Below are 22,110 nucleotides of genomic sequence, written 5' to 3'. Positions count from 1 at the left end.
TTGTTATAGCAGCCATTGTATTTTATGTTATACATTTTTATGATTGTAAGACAAGCATACTATAGTTAACCTTCAACATATTCATAATGAACTTCACACCTCTCCTCATCATCTTACAACTACACATGGTACATGGATTTATTTCATATGATTGTAATGGACCCAAATTCAACATAACAGCATTTAATAGCTTGTCTGTGGAACCATGCGAACCACTATCAGAAATCCACACCAAATCAATTCAACGAATTCAACTTCTACAAAAAACAGATACCTACCAAATACCTTATAAAACATGCTCAATAATAACAAACTATTTTATAAGTACGTGTTCAATTTTAGAAGATGCCCAAATGGTAGAAATGGTTTTTTCACTGAAATAACTGAATTATAGCAGTGCCCGGCTAGCTCAGTCGGTAGAGCACGAGACTCTTAATCTCGGGGTCGTAGGTTCGAGCCCCACGTTGGGCGCCACTTTGTAATGATAGAGAAAAACAATAGTAAGTTAATCGGGGACTATTATATATTTCTAAATCATTACTTGTAAAAAAATTATAACTTGATCATATTACCTTTCTGATTCCTGTGTCGATTTGTTTGTTGAAATCGTTGTTCGCGTTCAAGATGTAATATGAGGTGATTAATTTATATTTTAAAATAATTAGACCTTTTTTCTTTGAACCACTATTGTAATTTTATTTAACTTATTTTTAACAATTTTTAATACACGTATTTTAATTAATTACAAACGTTTATAACTTATTTAATATTATGTCTTATTGCATGAACGATCTGCGTAGACTCTTACACTCGCTTTTGACAGTCCGCACAATAAGACAATAAAGACTGCCTGTTTGCGACTACTAGTCTCCTTATATATCTAATTCTTATACAGATAAGAGTGTTTGCGTGTGTATATGTGCATATGTGTGAGTTTTATCTTATATTTAAAGCTATCAATTATTACAATTATTATATATATTATTGTATTTTATTGAATATTACTTATCATACAATTAAAATTTAAGATATATGATGGCCAAGTGCACATCATTACACTTCATTGGTTGATAGGATTACCGTAGGTGGTGATAATAATGTTATTGGTGATGTGGCGTCAAAAAGAGGCCTTTTATGTAGTTTATTATAAGCAAGGTGTAATGGTTCTCGGTTTTTATGAATTTGATTTGGGAACAGAGGCTGGAGAATTTCGTTGATCTGATAATCTTCTGTTATCTCTTCCATTATTGGAGGGGATGTGAATGTAAGATTGGGGTTTTTATTGTAGGGGTGTGTATGGCCGTATCTTGGATGTCGATGTCTGCGAGGAAGTGTACGGAAGGTTGCGTAGTGTTAGAGTTGTGGCGGGGGATTTACACATGTGATTCTGTCATCGGTTAAGAATACTCTGAAATCGGTCTGGTTGTGAAGTAGTGATAAACATCTTGGGAGATTTGGTGCGTCTTCATGTTTGATAAAATATTGACGGCGGAAGCTTAAGATGTGCTCATATTTCTCGATATTGATACCAGCTTTGAGATAAGCAATTTCAGAAACTGGAGCATAATTGATATTTTGAAGCGCGTCGATTAGAACCTGGTTGGGGAAAGAGGGACATACATTTGATATGACCATCCTCTTGGAAGAATTTATGAGTCAACGTACTTGTATTAGCTGATCATTAATTGTAATGATTTACAAGTAGTTTATTTTTTTTATTTTAATTTAATGCAAAAAACATTAATGGAGAACAATTAAAAAATTCCACTAAATTTATGCTGTTTTTGAGTCATAAATATTCTAACTATAGTTATTAATTACGAACTACTGTTTACAAAAAGTCAGGTTTATACAAAAAAATAAAATGGTTATACCTGTTATATATATTTATGTATGCTCAATTGTTTTAAAACACACTTCACATGTATTTTACAAACAGCTTGAATGCATATATATTAAACATCAATGAAATTTATATTATTTAATCAAAAAACAAATTAATGTCAACATATATAACATACATTAGTTTATTATAAAAACATTTTTATACAATTTACTCAAATAAAAACTAATAACTCCGGCGATACTTACTACAAGTTCTACATCGTATCGTATATAAATAAAAAATGTTCTCTTACGATTATTTAATTTTACTTAGTAATATTTTAATTGTAGCAGTACACGCACACTCTCAAAGTCGACCAAGTAAGATTTTATTTTAAAAATAAATTTGAATTTTTACTCAATTACTATTCCTGTGTAAATTGATTAAATTCTCCTTTGGTCATAAGGACATGCGTTCTTAAATATTTTATTAGTGCATTTAAATCCTTATTTGATATAGTTACCAGACTACAAATCAATAAAATATATAGCAACAATTAGTACATTGTTATTTTCTCTTTTAAAAACAACACAATAATTTGTTAGAAATGTTTTGAATTTAATGTGACAAGATCGTTTGTGATTGCTTTATATACCATACAAACTAAAATGAAATCTCCGTACTTTTTTTGTACCATCGTTCTGGATATCTCAAAAAAATTCCTTCGTCCAAATATCTCCAAATACAAAACCTGTTATATTGTCAAATTGAAATAATTATATTTTTTTTTAGGTTCATATAAGTAGGATAAAATGGTATGTTCTAGAGCCGCATCCCACCGCATCCCGCATCCCGCCACCGCGAACGTGCACGACTTGTATTATTGTTATCATATACGTATGCATACAACCAGTTATCGTTTGTTATCACATGGTATAATACACGTGCGTGATTTATATTTAATCAGATATCACACATTTAATCGGTTATCGCACATTTAATCAGTTATCACGTGTTATCAAACATTATTTTTTAATATTAATTATTTTAATATATATCACTGACGTATTTAAAATAAGAGACATTTATCTGTGTTCAAATAAATATCAATAAACAATCAATGAACAAATTATTGAAAACACACGTACGGGACCACCCGATAAAATTTAATTTGAAACTTGAGGCTACGTACAACCGCCCTAACGTACCAAATTCATCGGAGAATAGGGTGTTCAAAACATCGGCGGTCGAAATTTTCTCAGATAGTGACATTAGTACGATTATTGAGAGTGAATACATGAAGTTGATGAAGGAGGATGATGAATATAAATCACGCGGAAGTGGATTTACATTAGAGACTATAGATGGGTTATTGTTGGCGGTATATAAATATACACCGATGGGTGGTTCGTCTTATATTCAGTTGCCGGTGTTTATCGAAAATATGCGAGCTACCATCAACCCTCAAAACACGGACCAGGAATGTTTTAAGTGGGCGATTCTCGCGAGGCATGTGACGGGGGCGGCTGTACATCGTGTTGGTGATAATTATAGGCAGCACGAGAACAAATACAATTTCGTGGGTATTTCGTTCCCAACGTCTCTCCGCCAAGTAAAGATTTTTGAAAGAAATAATCCGAACGTATCTGTCAATGTTTACGGGCTCGAAAAGAAGTTTCAACCACCTAAGAAATATCCCACATACGAGGTGTCCCGTTACGGGTAGTCGATGAAGAGAAGACAAACCATTTCAACTTGTTGTTGGTGACGGACGGTGACAACACACACTACGTGTATATATCAAATTTTTCACGACTTTTAAGACGTCAAAAAACATCACACACACTGAGAGAGTCGTGTTTTGTAAACAATGTTTCACGAGTTTCGACGACAGGCGTCTTGAATACAAGTTGAGCGGGCAGGAGGCTTTGAATCAGCATAAACTAATATGTGGAACACATAGACCCATATTACCAATTATGCCAGCAGAGGGGAGTATTTTGGAGTTTGAAGGTTGGGGTAAAACACAACGACATCCCGTAGTCATTTACGCGGATTTTGAAGCTATCTTGGTGAAGGTGGATGAGAAAAAGGGAAAAAGCACGACAGTAATACAGAGGCATGTACCTATGAGTTACGGTATATATGTGAAAACGACGGAAAATGTACCTATCGAACTGCTTGAAAAACATGACATACCTACATCAGTAATTATTCACCGAGGATCAGAGACGCATACGGAGGTGGCAAAACATTTTGTTGAGACAGTTGTAGATTTATCCAGAAAAATTGAAGACCTTTTAAGTCTAATAAAAAAATAATTATGAGCGAGGAACAACAAGATGAGTATGATAACAGTACAACGTGTAATTTATGTAAAAAAGATTATACATCTATAAACGGAAAAGTACGAGACCACTGTCACTTGTCTGGACAGTATCGTCAAACTATTTGCAACAGATGTAATCTGACATTGCAAATTTCGTACCGTGTTTCCTTCACAATTTAAGCAATGATGATGCTCACTTCATTGCCGTGGAGCTGGGATATGATGAGCGCAGTACAACAGTGATTTCTAAAAGCGAGGAGAAATTCATCTCATTCAGCAAATATATTTCAAACAAATTTACCCTTCGATTTATAGACACTTATAGATTCATGACTTCAAGCTTATCTACACTCTCGAAAAATTTAATTACACCAGGATTTGATAAGTTTAGGGAAACTTCGAAACATTTTGCCCGTGATGATATGGCTTTTGTAACACGGAAGGGGGTGTATCCATATGAGTACACAGATGGTTGGGGGAAATTGGATGAAGCTACACTACCAACAAAAGAGTCTTTCTATAGCACACTAACTGAGGAAAATATAAAAGACATGGAATACCGACACGCCGAGAAAGTTTGGAGGCATTTTGATTGTAAGGCTCTAGGCGAGTATAGCGATCTATATTTGAAAATAGACGTATTACTGCTAGCGGATGTCTTTGAAAACTTTCGAGACATATGCCCGACAACATATAGCCTCGATGCGGCATTTTATTACACTGTTCCTGGACTAAGCTTTGACGCGTGTTTGAAATTCACCTCCATAAAACTAGAACTTTTATCTGATTATGATATGTTGATGATGTGTGAAAAAGGTAAGTTTTTAAAAATAATATATATATTACATTTATTAATTAACTATTCTGTTATAGGTATACGTGGAGGTCTTACACAAGCAAGCATGCGTTATGGGAAGGCGAATAATCTGAAAACACCTGAATACGAAACGAGTAAACCAGATTCATGGATAATTTATCAAGACTGTAATTATATATATATATATATTTTTTTTTCAAAAAAAGATTATCTTTTAAACTTTATTTTTGTTTAGGTAATAACTTGTATGGCTGGGCAATGTCCGAGTACATACCATATGGTGGCTTTGAATGGATAGAACCTACACTTGACGGATTAGAAAATTTAAACGATACTTCAGATATAGGACGGATGTATGAGGTCGACATAGAGTATCCACAGCGTTTACATGACGATCATAATGATCTGCCATTCTTACCGAACAGTGGTATACCACGTGGATCTAAAATAAAGAAACTCATGGCGACACTAGAATCTAAAGAACGTTATATTGTACACTACCGTATTTTGAAACAGGCGATGGCAAATGGTTTGAAAGTGAAAAAGGTAAATGTTTTGATCATATAAAAAGTATATATAATATATTAACGATAACTTTGTTTTAGGTTTACAGGGTATTGCAGTTCAAACAGTCTAAATGGCTTGCCAATATATTAATTTAAATTCTGGGATGAGGAAGAAGGCGATGAACCAGTTTGAGATTGATTTCTATAAACTGATGAACAATAGTGTATTTGGTATGTCACTTTATACTATATAGTATATATATAATCATTTTTACTAACATTTTATTTTTACAGGAAAATGATGGAATCGGTGAGATCAAGGATTAAGATGGAACTTGTTTCGAGCGAACAGCGCTTACAGAAATTAATGAACCGATCGACATTTAAATACTGCACTAATTATGAACATACAAATATAACAGCTGTAACAATGGATAATAAAATCATAAATTTCTGTAAACCAATCTATATTGGTATGTATACTCTATATTTTTTGTCATCCATTTATTAACATATTTTGTATAGGTTTAGCGGTGCTTGATATATCGAAAACGATGATGTATGATTATCACTATAATGTGATGAAGGCGCATTATAGTGATAACATCAAGCTGATGTATACTGATACTGGTAAATATACTAAAACTAATCTCATGTATATACATAATTTATCATTCTTTTTCCAGATTCTTTGATATATCATATCAATACCACAGACTTTTATGCAGACTTGACGGCTAACCGCAACTTGTTGGATAGGATGGACACCGCAAATCTTCCTCGTGACCATCCGTGTTATGTAGCAGATAGAAAAAAGATACCAGGTTACTTTTCCGATGAGACTGATGGACATACCATGACAGAGTTTTGCGCACTACGCGCAAAATCGTATGCATATAATATACATGCAGGAGAAGAGGACGAGCGGAAAGATAATGATGACAGAGTAGGAAGAGAAAAGATCAAGGCCAAGGGGATAGGAGTCATGTGGTTAAGAATCACATGACGTTGGAAGACCACAGAAAGTGTTTGTTTGATGAATCTGGAGTGGAGGCATGCAAGAAGAATGTATCTATTCGCTCATTCAAACGCTAGTTGATGACGATAAAAACGATAAAGCTAACTTACAACAGTTATGACGATAAGAGAGTGGTATTGGACGATAAAATCCATACCTTGGCTCACGAACACTATAGTTTAGGGTAAGTTTTAAATTATTTTATATTTTTTTTAAAATTATTTTACTTATATTTATAATTTTATAGGAATGATGACGAGCAGATTGTTGATTGGCCAGATCATGAGATAGATGCTAGTGGTCATGAGTGGGATGAATCAGATAAAAATTTTATGAGAATGTTTTTACGGGAATGCATGTCCAAATAATTAAATACCGTGTATATTTCTAATTTGTAAATATCATGTATATATACTTTGTTATATATTATAAATACCATGTGTTTGTTTATTTTTATTGTAAATATCACTTGAATAATTTGTATATATTAATGTAATCTATAACCAATTATTGAAAATGTAAGGGTACCTATGTAAAATAAAAAAAACCAATGTTAAAATATTAATATGTTTATTAAATAAAATGTATATACATTTTTAAGAATTATTTATAAACCATTTTCTTATAGCAAATACTTTGTAAAATGTACATCGTTTTGGATTATACTCCATATGAAAAATACAGCAAGGTAAAGTTTCGTCATTACATATTTGATCCAAACGAGGGCAGCCCAAGTTTTCAATGTTGATGAGGGCGACGTGAGATATATACTCTATGAGAACTTGTTTTTTCTGTTCACCTTTGACGTAAATGCAGGTAAACTTTAATGAATTCAATATTTTTCCGAGTTCTTCATACTCTATGTCACCGTGTTCTATAGATAGTTGATGATAATTACGCTCCAGCCACTTGTTGGTTTTACGACTTTTGTTATCCTCCATCGATTTTGAATGTTTAAAAATCCAGTGTTGGGTCGCCCATGTTGCCGTGTCTACTATAGACATTTCTTTAATCATATATTTATTGTTGACGCCAAGTACACATTGCATGTCCAAGATGGCCGAAGTCATTACAGCTTGTCTTTATAATACGTTTCAATAGTATTAAGACGACTGAGTATAGCTGGTATTATTTTTTTAATTTCGTCTATACTTTGTTCGATTGATTGAAATGATATTTCGCCTCTTGTCATATGCTCAGCTATCTGTATACATGTCAATTGTACCGCTTCTACTTGTACTTCTTGAATTTGTTCGGATTTCTGATTTTCTTCGAATAAATGTTCGATTTTATCTAATCTAGACGAAAACGATTTGACTTGCTACTAGAACGGATACTCAGCTATTAACAATTTTGATCACCAATATAAAGTAGGAAATATTGATAACGCTAGTGTCAGCGGCATCCGCGACATCCTGGCGACCGGTAGAAGACATTTATTTGTGATTATTACTGCCATTAGGCAGGAAAAAGTTACAATAATGTCCAGGTTGTGTGTGAAACGATAGTGTCATTTAGTTAATTGAATAAGATGGAAGCTATTAGTATATCGAATAATCCTAATGGTAGGGTATTTTCTTTAATTGAATACATATAAATATTGTTCAATATAAATGGTCAGTGTGTGAATATTCAATTGAATACATATTATCGTTAATACGACGGAAGTGCCTTTCAATGGACATTGCTATGGCGTTTTTCAATAATAATAGTTTTCGCTAAGAAATATGTTTGAATATTGATATTTAATTGAATCAGGATAATGTACCTACTAATGGCAGGAAATGTATCTTATTGTACTTCGAAAGTGTCTTTAATAACTGATAACTGATTAAATATAAATCACGCACGTATATTATACCATGTGATAACAAATGATAACTGGTTGTATGCATACGTATATGATAACAATAATACAAGTCGTGCACGTAAAAAATAAAATGTTTGATAACACGTGATAACTGATTAAATGTGTGATAACTGATTATATATTTATCACGCACGTGTATTATACCATGTGATAACAAATGATAACTGATAACAAATGATAACTGGTTGTATGCATACGTATATGATAACAGTAATACAAGTCGCGCACGTACGTGGCGGCGTGATGCGGGATGCGGTGGGATGCGGCTCTAGAACATACCATTTTATCCTACTTATATGAACCTAAAAAAAAATATAATTATTTCAATTTGACAATATAACAGGTTTTGTATTTGGAGATATTTGGACGAAGAAATTTTTTTGAGATATCCAGAGCGATGGTACAAAAAAAGTACGGAGATTTCATTTTAGTTTGTATAGTATATAAAGCAATCACAAACGATCTTGTCACATTAAATTCAAAACATTTCTAACAAATTATTGTGTTGTTTTTAAAAGAGAAAATAACAATGTACTAATTGATGATATATTTTTTATTGATTTTTAGTCTAGTAAATATATCAAATAAGGATTTAAATGCACTAATAAAATATTTAAGAACGCATGTCATTATGACTAAAGAAGAATTTAAACAATTTACACAGGAACAGTAATTGAGTAAAAATTCAAATTTATTTTTAAAATAAAATTTTACTTGGTTGACTTTGAGAGTGTGCGTGTACTGCTACAATTAAAATATTACTAAGTAAAATTAAATAATCGTAAGAGAACATTTTTTTATTTATATATGATACGATGTAGAACTTGTAGTAAGTATCGCCGGAGTTATTAGTTTTTATTTGAGTAAACTGTATAAAAATGTTTTTATAATAAACTAATGTATGTTATATATGTTGACATTAATTTGTTTTTTGATTAAATAATATAAATTTCATTGATGTTTAATATATACATTCAAGCTGTTTGTAAAATACATGTGAAGTGTGTTTTAAAACAATTGAGCATACATAAATATATATTACAGGTATAACCATTTTATTTTTTTGTATAAACCTGACTTTTTGTAAACAGTAGTTCGTAATTAATAATTATAGTTAGAATATTTATGACTCAAAAACGGCATAAATTTAGTGGAATTTTTTAATTTTTAATTTTTTGTTTTCCATTAATGTTTTTTGCATCAAATTAAAATAAAAAAAAATAAACTACTTATAAATCATTACAATTAATGATCAGCTAATACAAATACGTTGACTCATAAATTCTTCCAAGAGGATGGTCATATCAAATGTATGTCCCTCTTTCCCCAACCAGGTTCTAATCGACGCGCTTCAAAATACCAATTATGCTCCAGTTTCTGAAATTGCTTATCTCAAAGCTGGTATCAATATCGAGAAATATGAGCACATATTAAGCTTCCGCCGTCAATATTTTATTAAACATGAAGACGCACCAAATCTCCCAAGATGTTTATCACTACTTCACAACCAGACCGATTTCAGAGTATTCTTAACCGATGACAGAATCACGTGTGTAAATCCCCCGCCACAACTCTAACACTACGCAACCTCTTCCTGTGGAAGACACCTCTGTGAAAAAACATTAACAGAAGAACCTTCCGTACACTTCCTCGCAGACATCGACACCCAAGATACGGCCACACACACCCCTACAATAAAACCCCAATCTTACATTCACATCCCCTCAAATAATGGAAGAGATAACAGAAGATTATCAGATCAACGAAATTCTCCAGCCTCTGTCCCCAAACCAAACTCATAAAAACCGAGAACCATTACACCTTGCTTATAATAAACTACATAAAAGGCCTCTTTTTGACGCCACATCACCAATAACATTATCATCACCACCTACGGTAATCCTATCAACCAATGAAGTGCAATGATGTGCACTTGGCCATCATATATCTTAAATTTTAATTGTATGATAAGTAATATTCAATAAAATACAATAATATATAAAATAATTGTAATAATAACGTATGTATAATAATTATAATAATTGATAAAAGATTGAAAAGATCTTCCTCAAAAGATTTTATGTTTACGTAACGAACGAACACCAATAACACAGCAAGACCATCAATATCAGTAGATTCGTTCATTTGTAGTGAGAATTTGTTGTATTTAATACGAGAGACAAATGTTTCTGCTATGTTGATAGCCAAATCGTCAATTCGTCGTGCCACAGTATTATTTGATAACGGAATTATGGACAAATGTTTGGCAGATTTAGCATACAAGTTGCTATATCAATGACACATGGTTTTATAAGGGTCTCCGTAGTGGTATGAGCTTCGCATTTTTAGGCTACACGGTAACTTACCATGTAAGAAGCTTTCAATGTGTTTTTCACTATCGGTTTGAACGTGCGTTTTGATTTTTTTTTTAACAGCCAATAATTCAGAACGCCTCCGTTTGAAAAAATCGAGTGGTTTCCCTTCATGATCAGAATGAACTTTTTCATAATGACGACGTAATTTCCCGGGAATACATAGAGCTGTTAGGAAATACTTTTGAACAAATTACGCACTGTGACTGGTCATCGTTTGTTTTTATGAAACCCATCTCCAAATAACTCTCGTCGTATTTGCGTTTTTTGGACGTTCTCGGCAAAGACATTCCCGTACTTGGCAGTATTACACTACTCGTGCCTTGAATAGTAAAACTATTATTATGAACTCTGTTTTCATCGATTATGCTTCCTTTTTTTTAGAACAAGACGACTCTGTAGCAGGCGTCTTATTAATTGATCCAATTTTCAACCAACGGTCCAGGTTTTTTTAAAAGAAAACAAACTGATGTGCAGAAAAAATTAGTTCTTAACATTTAACAATAATACGTCTTAACGCGTAAAATGTCTTCACTGACTGAAAGTAGAGTAAGTTTCGTATAATAACAGTTACAATAATACCTATACCACTGTTAAGATTACATTTTAACGTCACCAATTCGAAGAAGTCGTGCGTTATACACGCAGATAACATTGTTGAAAGTTATCTGTACTTATGTGGTCATTTTTATCTATTATTGAATTATTCGACACATATTAGGAACACTACATTTAATAATAGAGATACAGATAGTATGCTAAGTAGTTTTGAATATAAAACAATTTTCTGTCTTTTCAACTACAATAAATTGTAAATTTTTAATATATAATTTAATAATTTTTTTTCATTATCGGATGAGCCATGGTGTCACTTAAATGAGCTCGCGGTGCACAGGTTGGGAACCGCTGCAATAAACGGTTGATTCTATAAACTAGTAATCACATTAAGCGGAGCTCACTATAATTAAATGGTGTCTAGGAAGACTATAGATTGCGGCGATAACAACTGGAATTATTAATTATAATTGAGAAAGCACACGAGTGGATATGATTTTGAGAGTAATTGGTGACAATGTAAAATTTGAGATTTGATTTAATGAGTATGGCTGCTCCACCACGAGCTGTGCTATCTGGATGGTTGGATTTGAGTAGACTATAACCGGAAATAGATATGAAAGAATATTTTTTGAAATGAGTTTTGGAGATTAAAACTATGTCTTTGCGTTTATTAAATAATACACTATCGTTGATTGACGAGATTTTTTAGACCATTTGCATTAAATAATTTAATTGATAATGAATTATTAGCGTACGAATTATTCATTTTTTTTTATTAAGAAGTGAAGAAATTACTTGGGTTAGAAGAGTGATCAACGAATTGACGAGTGATTTGAGTTCGTCTATAAAGGAAGATATGGTTGCAGTCAGTTTAGTAGAAGAAGTAGGAGTAGAAAGAGAAGATTGTAATGGTTGGCTAGAAATAGTTTGAGCATATGTTTTAAGGGGTCAGCTACGTTTTTTTCTGGCAAGGTTGGTAATGGATGGCAAGATTCTATATTACAATTATTTACGTTATGCGTTATAATTCATATTGACGAACTTATAATGTTATAATTCAGATTTTATAAGACTAATTGGCGTTGACAGATGTAATTTGCGAATTACAACTAGGACCGATTTGTCTTGCTGAAGTTAGTAGGTGTACTATTGTGATTTTTCTCCTTTTAAGTACCGTATTAGTGACCTGTATACGTCTGGTGTGGGAGGTTAAATTTTTAATCTGTAGATGATTTATAGACAACATTTTCAATTCCGATTAATTTAATAAGAATACTGTGCATAGTAACGGAAAATCCCCAATGTCACTTACGAAAAACCAGTAGATGAGGTTTAATCGGTGGGTAATTTGTAATATTTGTATTATCTATCTGCGTGTTGGTGGTAGTATTTGTGATACTGTCTCTGAGCCGATTTTTGTTCAGACCATTCATTTGATTTCAATCCTTATCACCGTCTGAAGCGAGAATTTCAAAATTTTTTAACTTCTCACTATTACAAAAATGTAATTTTAATTCTTATTAACCGCAAAAATAAAATAATGTAAGCTCTATACACCCAATTGTTATAACTTTTTAGTTTGCTACAGTTTCTTATGTTTAATTTATTTTTATACAATGCATCATCAAGTTATAAATAATAATGAAATATGAATTTATTAAATGATTTTCAGGCCTTGGAATATCATCATGTAGTTATGCTGGTGATCTCAAACAAGTATGTGATTTACCAAATGTCAGTATTAAAGATATACCAGAAACGTGCACAGATGTAATTATTAATGAATTTATTTATGGATTTAACATACAATGTTAATGAGGACGTATATGGAGATGATAATTCATATGGTAATATTACTAAAATCAATATGTTATTTGTATATATAAATTCATAATTTAATATATTTTAATACTAATGAATAAAAATTATATTAAATATAGTATATAATTTAAAATAAATAAATTATAATCTAAATTATATATTTATAACTTCATTGATTTAAATATATTTGAGCTTTAAATACAAAATATTGATTTCACAAAATCAATGAATGATTAATTATGATGCAAATAATATAAAATTAGTGTTAAATATAAACTCAAATAAAAATCTCCATCACAAGGTATATTTCTTTATAGAGAAATTTAAAATGTTTGTATTTTTTATTATTTATTTTAATTATGTATCTATATTAAATTTGATTTGCTAAATAAAATTATTACAGCCAACAAATTACGAAGTAAAATGTTCAAAATTAAAATTATCGTTACGTATTCTATCACTAGTCACTACCCGCTTTAAATATTTCCATAGGTTATAATCCTATATTTATATTGGACAATAATAAGCCACATTCTTCTACAAACTTTTCAAAATTTGCCATCAAAAGTTATAGCTTTTAGGCTTTATTAAGCCAATTTTATATTATTACAATATAACAATATTATATATATAAATAAAAACAAACATTTAGTAATTACTAAATACTAAATAATATATTATATATATATATAATTTTACTAATATTTAATAATTTTATTAAATATTTATTTTTGAAATTTTCTAATATAATAAAATTGATTAAATTTAATAAACAAAATGTGAACAATCTTAAATAATATTATCATAGCATAAATCAAGACCGTAAATGAAAATTAAAAATTATTTTAGTAAAACAATACAAAATGATTAAATATGAGGTGATGCATATCGTCCAAAATTGTTTAGCTATATCTTCTAAGATCTGTTTAATAAAGCACATTCTTTTGTGATATTAGCATTCTTACCATTAAAACCATCTAGAATAGCATTAAACGAAGGGTATGGTCCACACTTACAAACATTTTGAGTATCATCTATTTTTATAATATTGACTATAAATCCTGCTCCATTGTCTTTGGCAAATTCACCCTAAAAAATTATTTATTTTAAATAGTTAGGTAAATAAATCAAATATTTTTATTATTAAATAATATAACTTTTGCATTAAACGAGTCTAAAGTTTCATAACACCAAGAAATTGAATCAGTTGAATTTAAACAAATCTATAAAAACGTTTAGTTATACAAAATTAATACATTTAAAATGCAAAAAGTTTTCGGTTAAATCGTCTAGTTCTTTATTGTGTTTCATTTTTCAAACTGGTACTTCACGTCTGCACATTTCATATGAGAACACATATTCTTAATATACTATAGTGCCTACAACATTCTTTCTTATATTGTTTTATGTTTGAAACTGTTTTCTCGATCGTACAATTGCTAAATAGTAAATTTTTTATTCGGCAGGACCAAGTCTGAATTGATCAGTACAATCATTAACATTCACTGCAGAAATGCTGTAGAAATCTACGGACGGATCTATTATTGTCAAATTCAACCCTATTTAAAAATTTTTAAATAAGTATTATATTTTTAATAACGATAAGTCATACAACTAATATCTGTGAAAAAAAAAATCATTACACTTCATTGGTTGATAGGATTACCGTAGGTGGTGATGATAATGTTATTGGTGATGTGGCGTCATAAAGAGGCCTTTTATGTAGTTTATTATAAGCAAGGTGTAATGGTTCTCGGTTTTTATGAATTTGATTTGGGAACAGAGGCTGGAGAATTTCGTTGATCTGATAATCTTCTGTTATCTCTTCCATTATTGGAGGGGATGTGAATGTAAGATTGGGGTTTTTATTGTAGGGGTGTGCATGTCCGTATCTTGGGTGTCGATGTCTGCGAGGAAGTGTACGGAAGGTTGCGTAGTGTTAGAGTTGTGGCGGGGGATTTACACACGTGATTCTGTCATCGGTTAAGAATACTCTGAAATCGGTCTGGTTGTGAAGTAGTGATAAACATCTTGGGAGATTTGGTACGTCTTCATGTTTAATAAAATATTGACGACGGAAGCTTAATATGTGCTCATATTTCTCGATATTGATACCAGCTTTGAGATAAGCAATTTCAGAAACTGGAGCATAATTGGTATTTTGAAGCGCGTCGATTAGAACCTGGTTGGGGAAAGAGGGACATACATTTGAAATGACCATCCTCTTGGAAGAATTTATGAGTCAACGTATTTGTATTAGCTGATCATTAATTGTAATGATTTATAAGTAGTTTATTTTTATTTATTTTAATTTGATGCAAAAAACATTAATGGAGAACAATTAAAAAATTCCACTTAATTTATGCCGTTTTTGAGTCATAAATATTCTAACTATAGTTATTAATTACGAACTACTGTTTACAAAAAGTCAGGTTTATACAAAAAAATAAAATGGTTATACCTGTAATATTTATTTATGTATGCTCAATTGTTTTAAAACACACTTCACATGTATTTTACAAACAGCTTGAATGTAAATATTAAACATCAATGAAATTTATATTATTTAATGAAAAACAAATGAATGTCAACATATATAACATACATTAGTTTATTATAAAAACATTTTTATACAGTTTACTCAAATAAAAACTAATAACTCCGGCGATACTTACTACAAGTTCTACATCGTATCATATATAAATAAAAAAATGTTCTCTTACGATTATTTAATTTTACTTAGTAATATTTTAATTGTAGCAGTACCCGTACACTCTCAAAGCAAACCAAGTAAGATTTTATTTTAAAAATAAATTTGAATTTTTACTCAATTACTGTTCCTGTGTAAATTTATTAAATTCTCCTTTAGTCACATCGCGGTGCGTCACATGCGTTCTTAAATATTATATTAGTGCATTTAAATCCTTATATGATATAGTTACCAGATTAAAAATCAATAAAATATATAGCATCAATTAGTACATTGTTATTTTCTCTTTTAAAAATAACACAATAATTTGTTAGAAATGTTTTGAATTAATGTGACAAGATAGTTTGTGATTGCTTTATATACCATACAAACTAAAATGAAATCTCAGTACTTTTTTGTACCATCGTTCTGGAGATCTCAAAAAAATTTCTTCGTCCAAAATCTCCAAATACAAAAACTGTTATATTGTCAAATTGAAATAAATATAATTTTTTTTTAGTTCATATAGGTAGCTAATATGAATCTACTATGGGATTAAATCTATCATCAAAATCGATGCCGAAGTTTTGATCAATCCCTCTTGCCATTATCCTAATTTTATATTATTCAACAACAGAGCTCGACGATGCATATACACTTAGCTTTCAAAATGTAGGTTCCCTACAAAACCCACAACACTATGGTCCATAACACTATTGTTTTTAATTGATTAAATATAAGCAAACAAAACTTTTTTTCGATATTTACATTGCAAATATCTTTAATGTAAACATAATATACACCAATAAAATTTATATTATTTAATTAAAAACAAATAAATGCCGGAATATGTAACATAAATTAGATTAGGCGAATAGGTGATATCGTAATTTCGTATTAAATTTTCAACCTTTTTGATCGGTGATATATTTTATAACTCGTAAAATATACTTTTAAAATGTCTTCGTGCAACAAAATAACAAATATTATTTGAGACTTTGAGTACATTATACAATTATTGCGTTTATATATTAGTAACTAAATATAGTTTCTCTTTGCCACTTAACGAAATGAGCCTCTAGTGAAAACGAACACAAATTAAAATAATTTACAGTAAATAATTTCATTTACGTTGGATTTCCATAGCTTATTTGTACTAATCTATGGTTATACATTCAACAAATATCTATATCGTGAAAATTTGAACACTTATCAAAAGTTGAAATTCGAATGTTTGTAGGAATAAAATAAAAACACTATAATGTTTTGATTTTTGACTTTAGCCTCTCTTTGAAAAGGAAAATTCATCTAGTCGTTACTTTGGTGGAATAAATTTCCAGTTTTTCAAATGTGTCAGGAAAGACCCTGAAAAAATAACGTAAAAACGGGAATTTTTACGTATAACCATTTTGATTTTGCTGTAACTCAAAAACGCATAAATGTAAATATTCGAAATTTTCACCAAATGTTTATATTAGCGTTATAAATTCAAAAATATTTAGAATTTTTTAAAACTATTTATACACAAATGAAATTTTCGTTTTTTCAATAATTGTTTTCGTGAAATGTCGATAAAAAAATTTGGCTTTGCAAAGAATCTTTAAAATGTTATACAAAGTTTATTATAAGTTGTACTTATCGTAGTAAAAAAAAATCAAAAATTGTTAGTTATAATATTTGTTTTATAAACATTTAAAATTCAAATGTTTACAAAATATATCAAAATCGCTAAAATTTGCAAGGGATTTTGAAGTTGAAAATTCATAAAATTTTTGTGATTTATACCTATTGTTAAAAAACCCAATACAAGGTGATCCATAAGTTTTCCTTCAAATAACTATAAAAAAAATTCCAGCATCAATATAGAAAAAATTTTATGAGTGTATGAAATTTAATTTTTTACGAAATCGTGTAAAATAAAGATATATTACAAATTAAATATTGGTAATAATACAATATATCCTACTAATTATCACTGTCTAACAAATCATCTCCATTCAGAATCATTTTTCGTATACAATGATACCTGTCATTGCATTCAAATTTAACATATCCATTATAGTGACGAGTGACCTACCCACTATCCATCTCTACCATACAGCAGAGCGATACTGACACATTTTTAGTTGAATTTTTGTTTTTCTCGATTTCTAATTTTAATATTTACTTTTTAAAACAATTTACAGAGTTACCGATTTAACGTGTAACGTCAAATTTTACTAATATTTTTAGAGTTGCAATTGGGTCGGGAAAACCTAAAATGAACGAATTGCTCTTTGTTTAACTTATATACCATAATACATAAAAAGAATAACGAATATCAGTTGACAATCGGAAAGATAATTAGTATACTATTGTCACTTTTTACATAATATTATAGGTTCTTATTAAACAAGAACATATTTTTAAATTCTTACTAACACAAAATGTAATTTTTATTTTTATTAACCGCGAAAATAAAATAATGTAAAGTTTTTCACATGATTGTTATAACTTTTTAGATTTTCAAAGTCTTTTATGTTTAATTTATTTTTAAAAATTCAAAACATGTTATAAATGAAATGAAAATTTGAATTTATTCATTGGTTTTCAGGCCTTGGAATATCATCATGTTATTATGTTGGTGATGTCTATGTAGATTGTGGTTCACAGAATGTCAGTATTGCGGAAATACCAAAGGAGTGCACGGCTATAATTGTTGATGGAATTGATATGACTGAAAAAAACAAAGTCAAATCACCTGGCGAAGAAAAACAATTTCCAGGTAATATTACTAAAACGATTATTTAATTTGTATGTATTAATCCATAATTTAATATTAATAAATAACAATCATATTGAATATTATTATAATATATTAATATAATATTTAAAATTTACATAAATAATAATTAAAATTCTATATTTATAACTTTATTTATCAAAATTTTAAATACACTCGAGTTGTAAATAAAAAATATTGAATTCACAAGATCAATTTATAATTAATTACCATGCATACTATGTACATTTTTAATAGGAACTCAATCAAAACTCTCCGTCACAAGGTATAATTGTATATAGGGAAGATGCAAGTCTTTATATTTTTTTATTATTTATTTTAATGATGTATATATATTTTATTTGATTCGCTAAATAAAATTATTACAGCCAATGAATTACATAGTAAAATGTTAATAATTAAAATTATTGTTAAGTATCCTATAACTAGTCGCTACCGCTTTAAATATCTCCTATAAACCTATGTTTATATTAGATAATTTTGAACAATATTTTTCAACAAACATTTGAAAATTTTCCATCAAGGATTATAGTCATTATCCTTTTTTAAGCCATTCAATAGCTTAAGTGGTTATGGCAAAGCACTGTTTATACGTTATTATCAATTTATTAAATATCTAAAAATTAATTAAATTCAAAATTTGCAGTACTAGCTTTTGTATAATACCATAGGCACGCAGTTAATGGTTAACCAGATTTAAACAACTTGATGTATAGTCACTGAATTAAACTCTAAGGCAGTGCTCACAAACTAAGTTCTATAGACCTCCGTTTTGAAAGTTACCAAAATGGTCGCGGTCCCTAACAGTAAATGATTAGTGATATACAGAATAATTTCCATTACTCAAATAATCTTTAATAAATCTACTACGAGGATAAGGATACGTACAAAAAGTATTCAAGGTTCGCCAGTTGGTGACCCTTGCTCTAGAATATAGAATATAAATAATAGAATAAAATAATTAAAACTAAACGTTTGAATATAACATGTAAATGTAATTATATAATTTATAATTTATATATAGCTGACTTAGACTTAATATTGAAAAGTTCTAAGAATGTATTTATATTTTACGGACACCATACTGAAGAAGAATGGGCTCAAGTACTTAACACTGAAAATGATCATAAAGAAAAAAAATTAAACGAAGAAATGAAAGCCTTAAAAACTTATTTGGACCAGCATCCGGGGATAAAAGGTCTAATTATTAAAAATTTAGAATTTGATGTAAGGACAAATTTATTATTATAAAACAGAATTATATTATATTTATTCTATCATCGAGGTCAAAATAATGAAAAGAATATAATTCATTTATTTTAAATACTTTCGATATTTATAGCCAATACAGTGAAAACTTTGTAACTAACAACTTAAAATTTTTTATATATTTATTGAATTTAATTTGAATTTATTTGACACATTTAGCTTGTGTTAATTTCGTATACTTTATTTTTCATTATTTATATTTATAATATAAAATGATTAGGACCACTTCACTTTTCCAAATTATTAAAATGTATAATAGTTCATATAATTATTTAACAATATTTTAATAATACCTATTTTGTTATTAAAGGCAAACTCCACCAATGTTTCAAACTACTCGGAAAATTTAAAAGTTTATCTTGATGCGATGAGATCGAATTTTCCTAATATGTCTATTGGCCTTTTTTGGGAGGAAAATTTGTAGTAGATCAGTATAACAACCCAAAATTAACTTGTGAGTATATTATGTATTATCTTTTTCCATGTAGCTATGTTTAATGTTTATGTATTAACAATAATCTGAAAAGTATTGATATTTTCAGAAACGAGTTGTATTTTTTGTTATACTCGTATATACTTATTCTTACTGATCGATAGAATATTGTTACAATAGAATGATAAATTATATTAGTTATTTTTCAAGGAATTTTCTTTTATAGTGATGTCAAATTTCTTAAGATTGCAGTTGTAATAACAAAATCGACTTTGTTTGTATAATGTTCACGGCTAATATATTGATGTTGGTTGATCATTATTTCTAAAAACATTATGTTATAATCATCAATATATGTACACCTATAGTGGTGTTATATAGTTCTTCTAATTCGGTTATCAGTAAATTTAGTTAAATTTTAAATATAATATGAAATAAAAACCATTTACCTTAGGTATAATTATATAGTTAAGTCATATTTTTTTAAAACGTATAATGAAAACCTGATAAAATACAAAAAGAAAGAACCATATTATCATAGTTTTTTAGTTTCTTCCCAAAAGCAAAGTAGGCAACATAAGACTTTTAGGGACACTAGCAATTTCATTTCAAACCTGCTTCTGAATCTAGAGTGCCTTTAAAATTTTACAGAAGGATGTGGTAAATCATTCCTAATAGGTAATAGAAGATTTTTGGTTAAGCAAGGTATTAAGTAATATTATCTCAACTTAATTCGTAATTTTATGGGTCGATAAGTATCAATATTTTCAAATAAATAAGCACTAGAATAAATTATAAAAAAAAAAATAGCTAAAAACATAAATAAAGCTAAAGTTGATTTTTTTGGTAACGCAACTGCATTTTTAAGAGATTTTTGATTTACATGAAAAAGTAGTACGTAAAGAAAAAAATATTATTAATATAATTTTTAATAACCATTTTATTAAATATCAATCTTTAAAAAATAACAAAGAATTGTACGGGCTAATATAATTTTTTTTTTTCACAGATATTAGTTGTATGACTTATCGTTATTAAAAATATAATATTTATTTAAAAATTTTAAATAGGGTTGAATTTCACAATAATAGATCCGTCAGTAGATTTCTACATCATTTCTGTAGTGACCTTTAATGAATGTACTGATCAATTCAGACTTCTTGGAACCGCACCAATAGGAAAACTTCCTTCAATAACTAGTACAGGTGTATCACAATCAAATGTGTCAAAAATAAGTTCAACGAATTCAACAAGCACAGGTTCAACGAATTCATCAAGCACAGGTTCAACGAATTCATCAAGCACAGGTTCAACAAATTCATCAAGCACAGGTTCAACGAATTCATCAAGTACAGGTTCAACGAATTTAACGATGCCAGATACAAACTACACATTGGTATTGAACATTATAATTAACAAAGTTTGCTGAGTTGGATCTTCTAAATAATTGTATTTTTCCAGAGTAATTTAGTAGGTATTTAGAGGACATATTTGTGCCACCAAATAAAACATATTATATGTATAGATTGGGCCCATTGAGCAATGATAATTCAACTAAAGCAATGTGTGAAACGACTGTTACCAAGGTATACAGATTCAACATCAATTAATAAATGACTTATGATTAGTTAATAATTACAGTTATTAATACATACATTACGTTATGCGCAACAAACTGTTAACTACTATGAACGAACTACCATAAATTATAATACTTAACCTATCAAATAATATTACGGGTTATCATCGTGATTAAAATACTAAAATAAATAACGAATTAAAAGATCATACAACAGTTTCGTTGTTCATTTTCGCACTTAG

At 29.4% G+C, this 22,110-nt stretch overlaps 2 protein-coding genes, 1 non-coding gene and 2 pseudogenes across 3 annotated transcripts; all 5 read left to right on the top strand.

The window, feature by feature from the left end:
- The first annotated feature begins 398 nt into the window (after nucleotides 1-398).
- Trnak-cuu lies at nucleotides 399-471 on the top strand. The gene has a single exon. It is a non-coding gene; the product is annotated as a tRNA-Lys (tRNA).
- A 2,474-nt stretch (nucleotides 472-2,945) lies between these two features.
- On the top strand, nucleotides 2,946-4,146 carry LOC113558396 (annotated as a pseudogene).
- A 79-nt stretch (nucleotides 4,147-4,225) lies between these two features.
- Nucleotides 4,226-5,633, top strand: LOC113558395. Its single transcript, XM_026963847.1, has 4 exons — nucleotides 4,226-4,970; nucleotides 5,028-5,138; nucleotides 5,207-5,517; nucleotides 5,577-5,633. The coding sequence occupies exons 1-4, from the start codon at nucleotides 4,484-4,486 to the stop codon at nucleotides 5,631-5,633; spliced, it is 966 nt and encodes a 321-aa protein (XP_026819648.1). The 5' UTR covers nucleotides 4,226-4,483.
- A 145-nt stretch (nucleotides 5,634-5,778) lies between these two features.
- LOC113556206 lies at nucleotides 5,779-6,880 on the top strand (annotated as a pseudogene).
- An 8,868-nt stretch (nucleotides 6,881-15,748) lies between these two features.
- LOC113559229 lies at nucleotides 15,749-21,881 on the top strand. The gene is made up of 6 exons (XM_026964872.1): nucleotides 15,749-15,906; nucleotides 18,399-18,569; nucleotides 19,612-19,814; nucleotides 20,167-20,310; nucleotides 21,360-21,685; nucleotides 21,751-21,881. Exons 1-4 carry the CDS (start codon nucleotides 15,828-15,830, stop codon nucleotides 20,278-20,280), a joined length of 567 nt encoding a protein of 188 aa, XP_026820673.1. The 5' UTR covers nucleotides 15,749-15,827; the 3' UTR covers nucleotides 20,281-20,310; nucleotides 21,360-21,685; nucleotides 21,751-21,881.
- The last annotated feature ends 229 nt before the right edge of the window (nucleotides 21,882-22,110 follow it).

This window comes from Rhopalosiphum maidis, chromosome 3 (assembly GCF_003676215.2).
Source record: "Rhopalosiphum maidis isolate BTI-1 chromosome 3, ASM367621v3, whole genome shotgun sequence".
Classification (NCBI taxonomy): domain Eukaryota; kingdom Metazoa; phylum Arthropoda; class Insecta; order Hemiptera; family Aphididae; genus Rhopalosiphum; species Rhopalosiphum maidis.
Note: the sequence above shows the minus strand (reverse complement) of the source record. Positions and strands in the feature narration are given on the sequence as shown.

Bases quoted from the DNA above. Each gene is read 5' to 3' on its own strand.
- LOC113558395 (XM_026963847.1), top strand. From the start codon at position 4,484: ATGACTTCAAGCTTATCTACACTCTCGAAAAATTTAATTACACCAGGA. The intron at 5,139-5,206 runs GTAATTATATAT...ATTTTTGTTTAG, and splicing joins ATGGATAATTTATCAAGACT to GTAATAACTTGTATGGCTGG. The intron at 5,518-5,576 runs GTAAATGTTTTG...ACTTTGTTTTAG, and splicing joins ATGGTTTGAAAGTGAAAAAG to GTTTACAGGGTATTGCAGTT.
- LOC113559229 (XM_026964872.1), top strand. From the start codon at position 15,828: ATGTTCTCTTACGATTATTTAATTTTACTTAGTAATATTTTAATTGTA. The intron at 15,907-18,398 runs GTAAGATTTTAT...ATTGGTTTTCAG, and splicing joins ACACTCTCAAAGCAAACCAA to GCCTTGGAATATCATCATGT. The intron at 19,815-20,166 runs GTAAGGACAAAT...TTGTTATTAAAG, and splicing joins TTAAAAATTTAGAATTTGAT to GCAAACTCCACCAATGTTTC.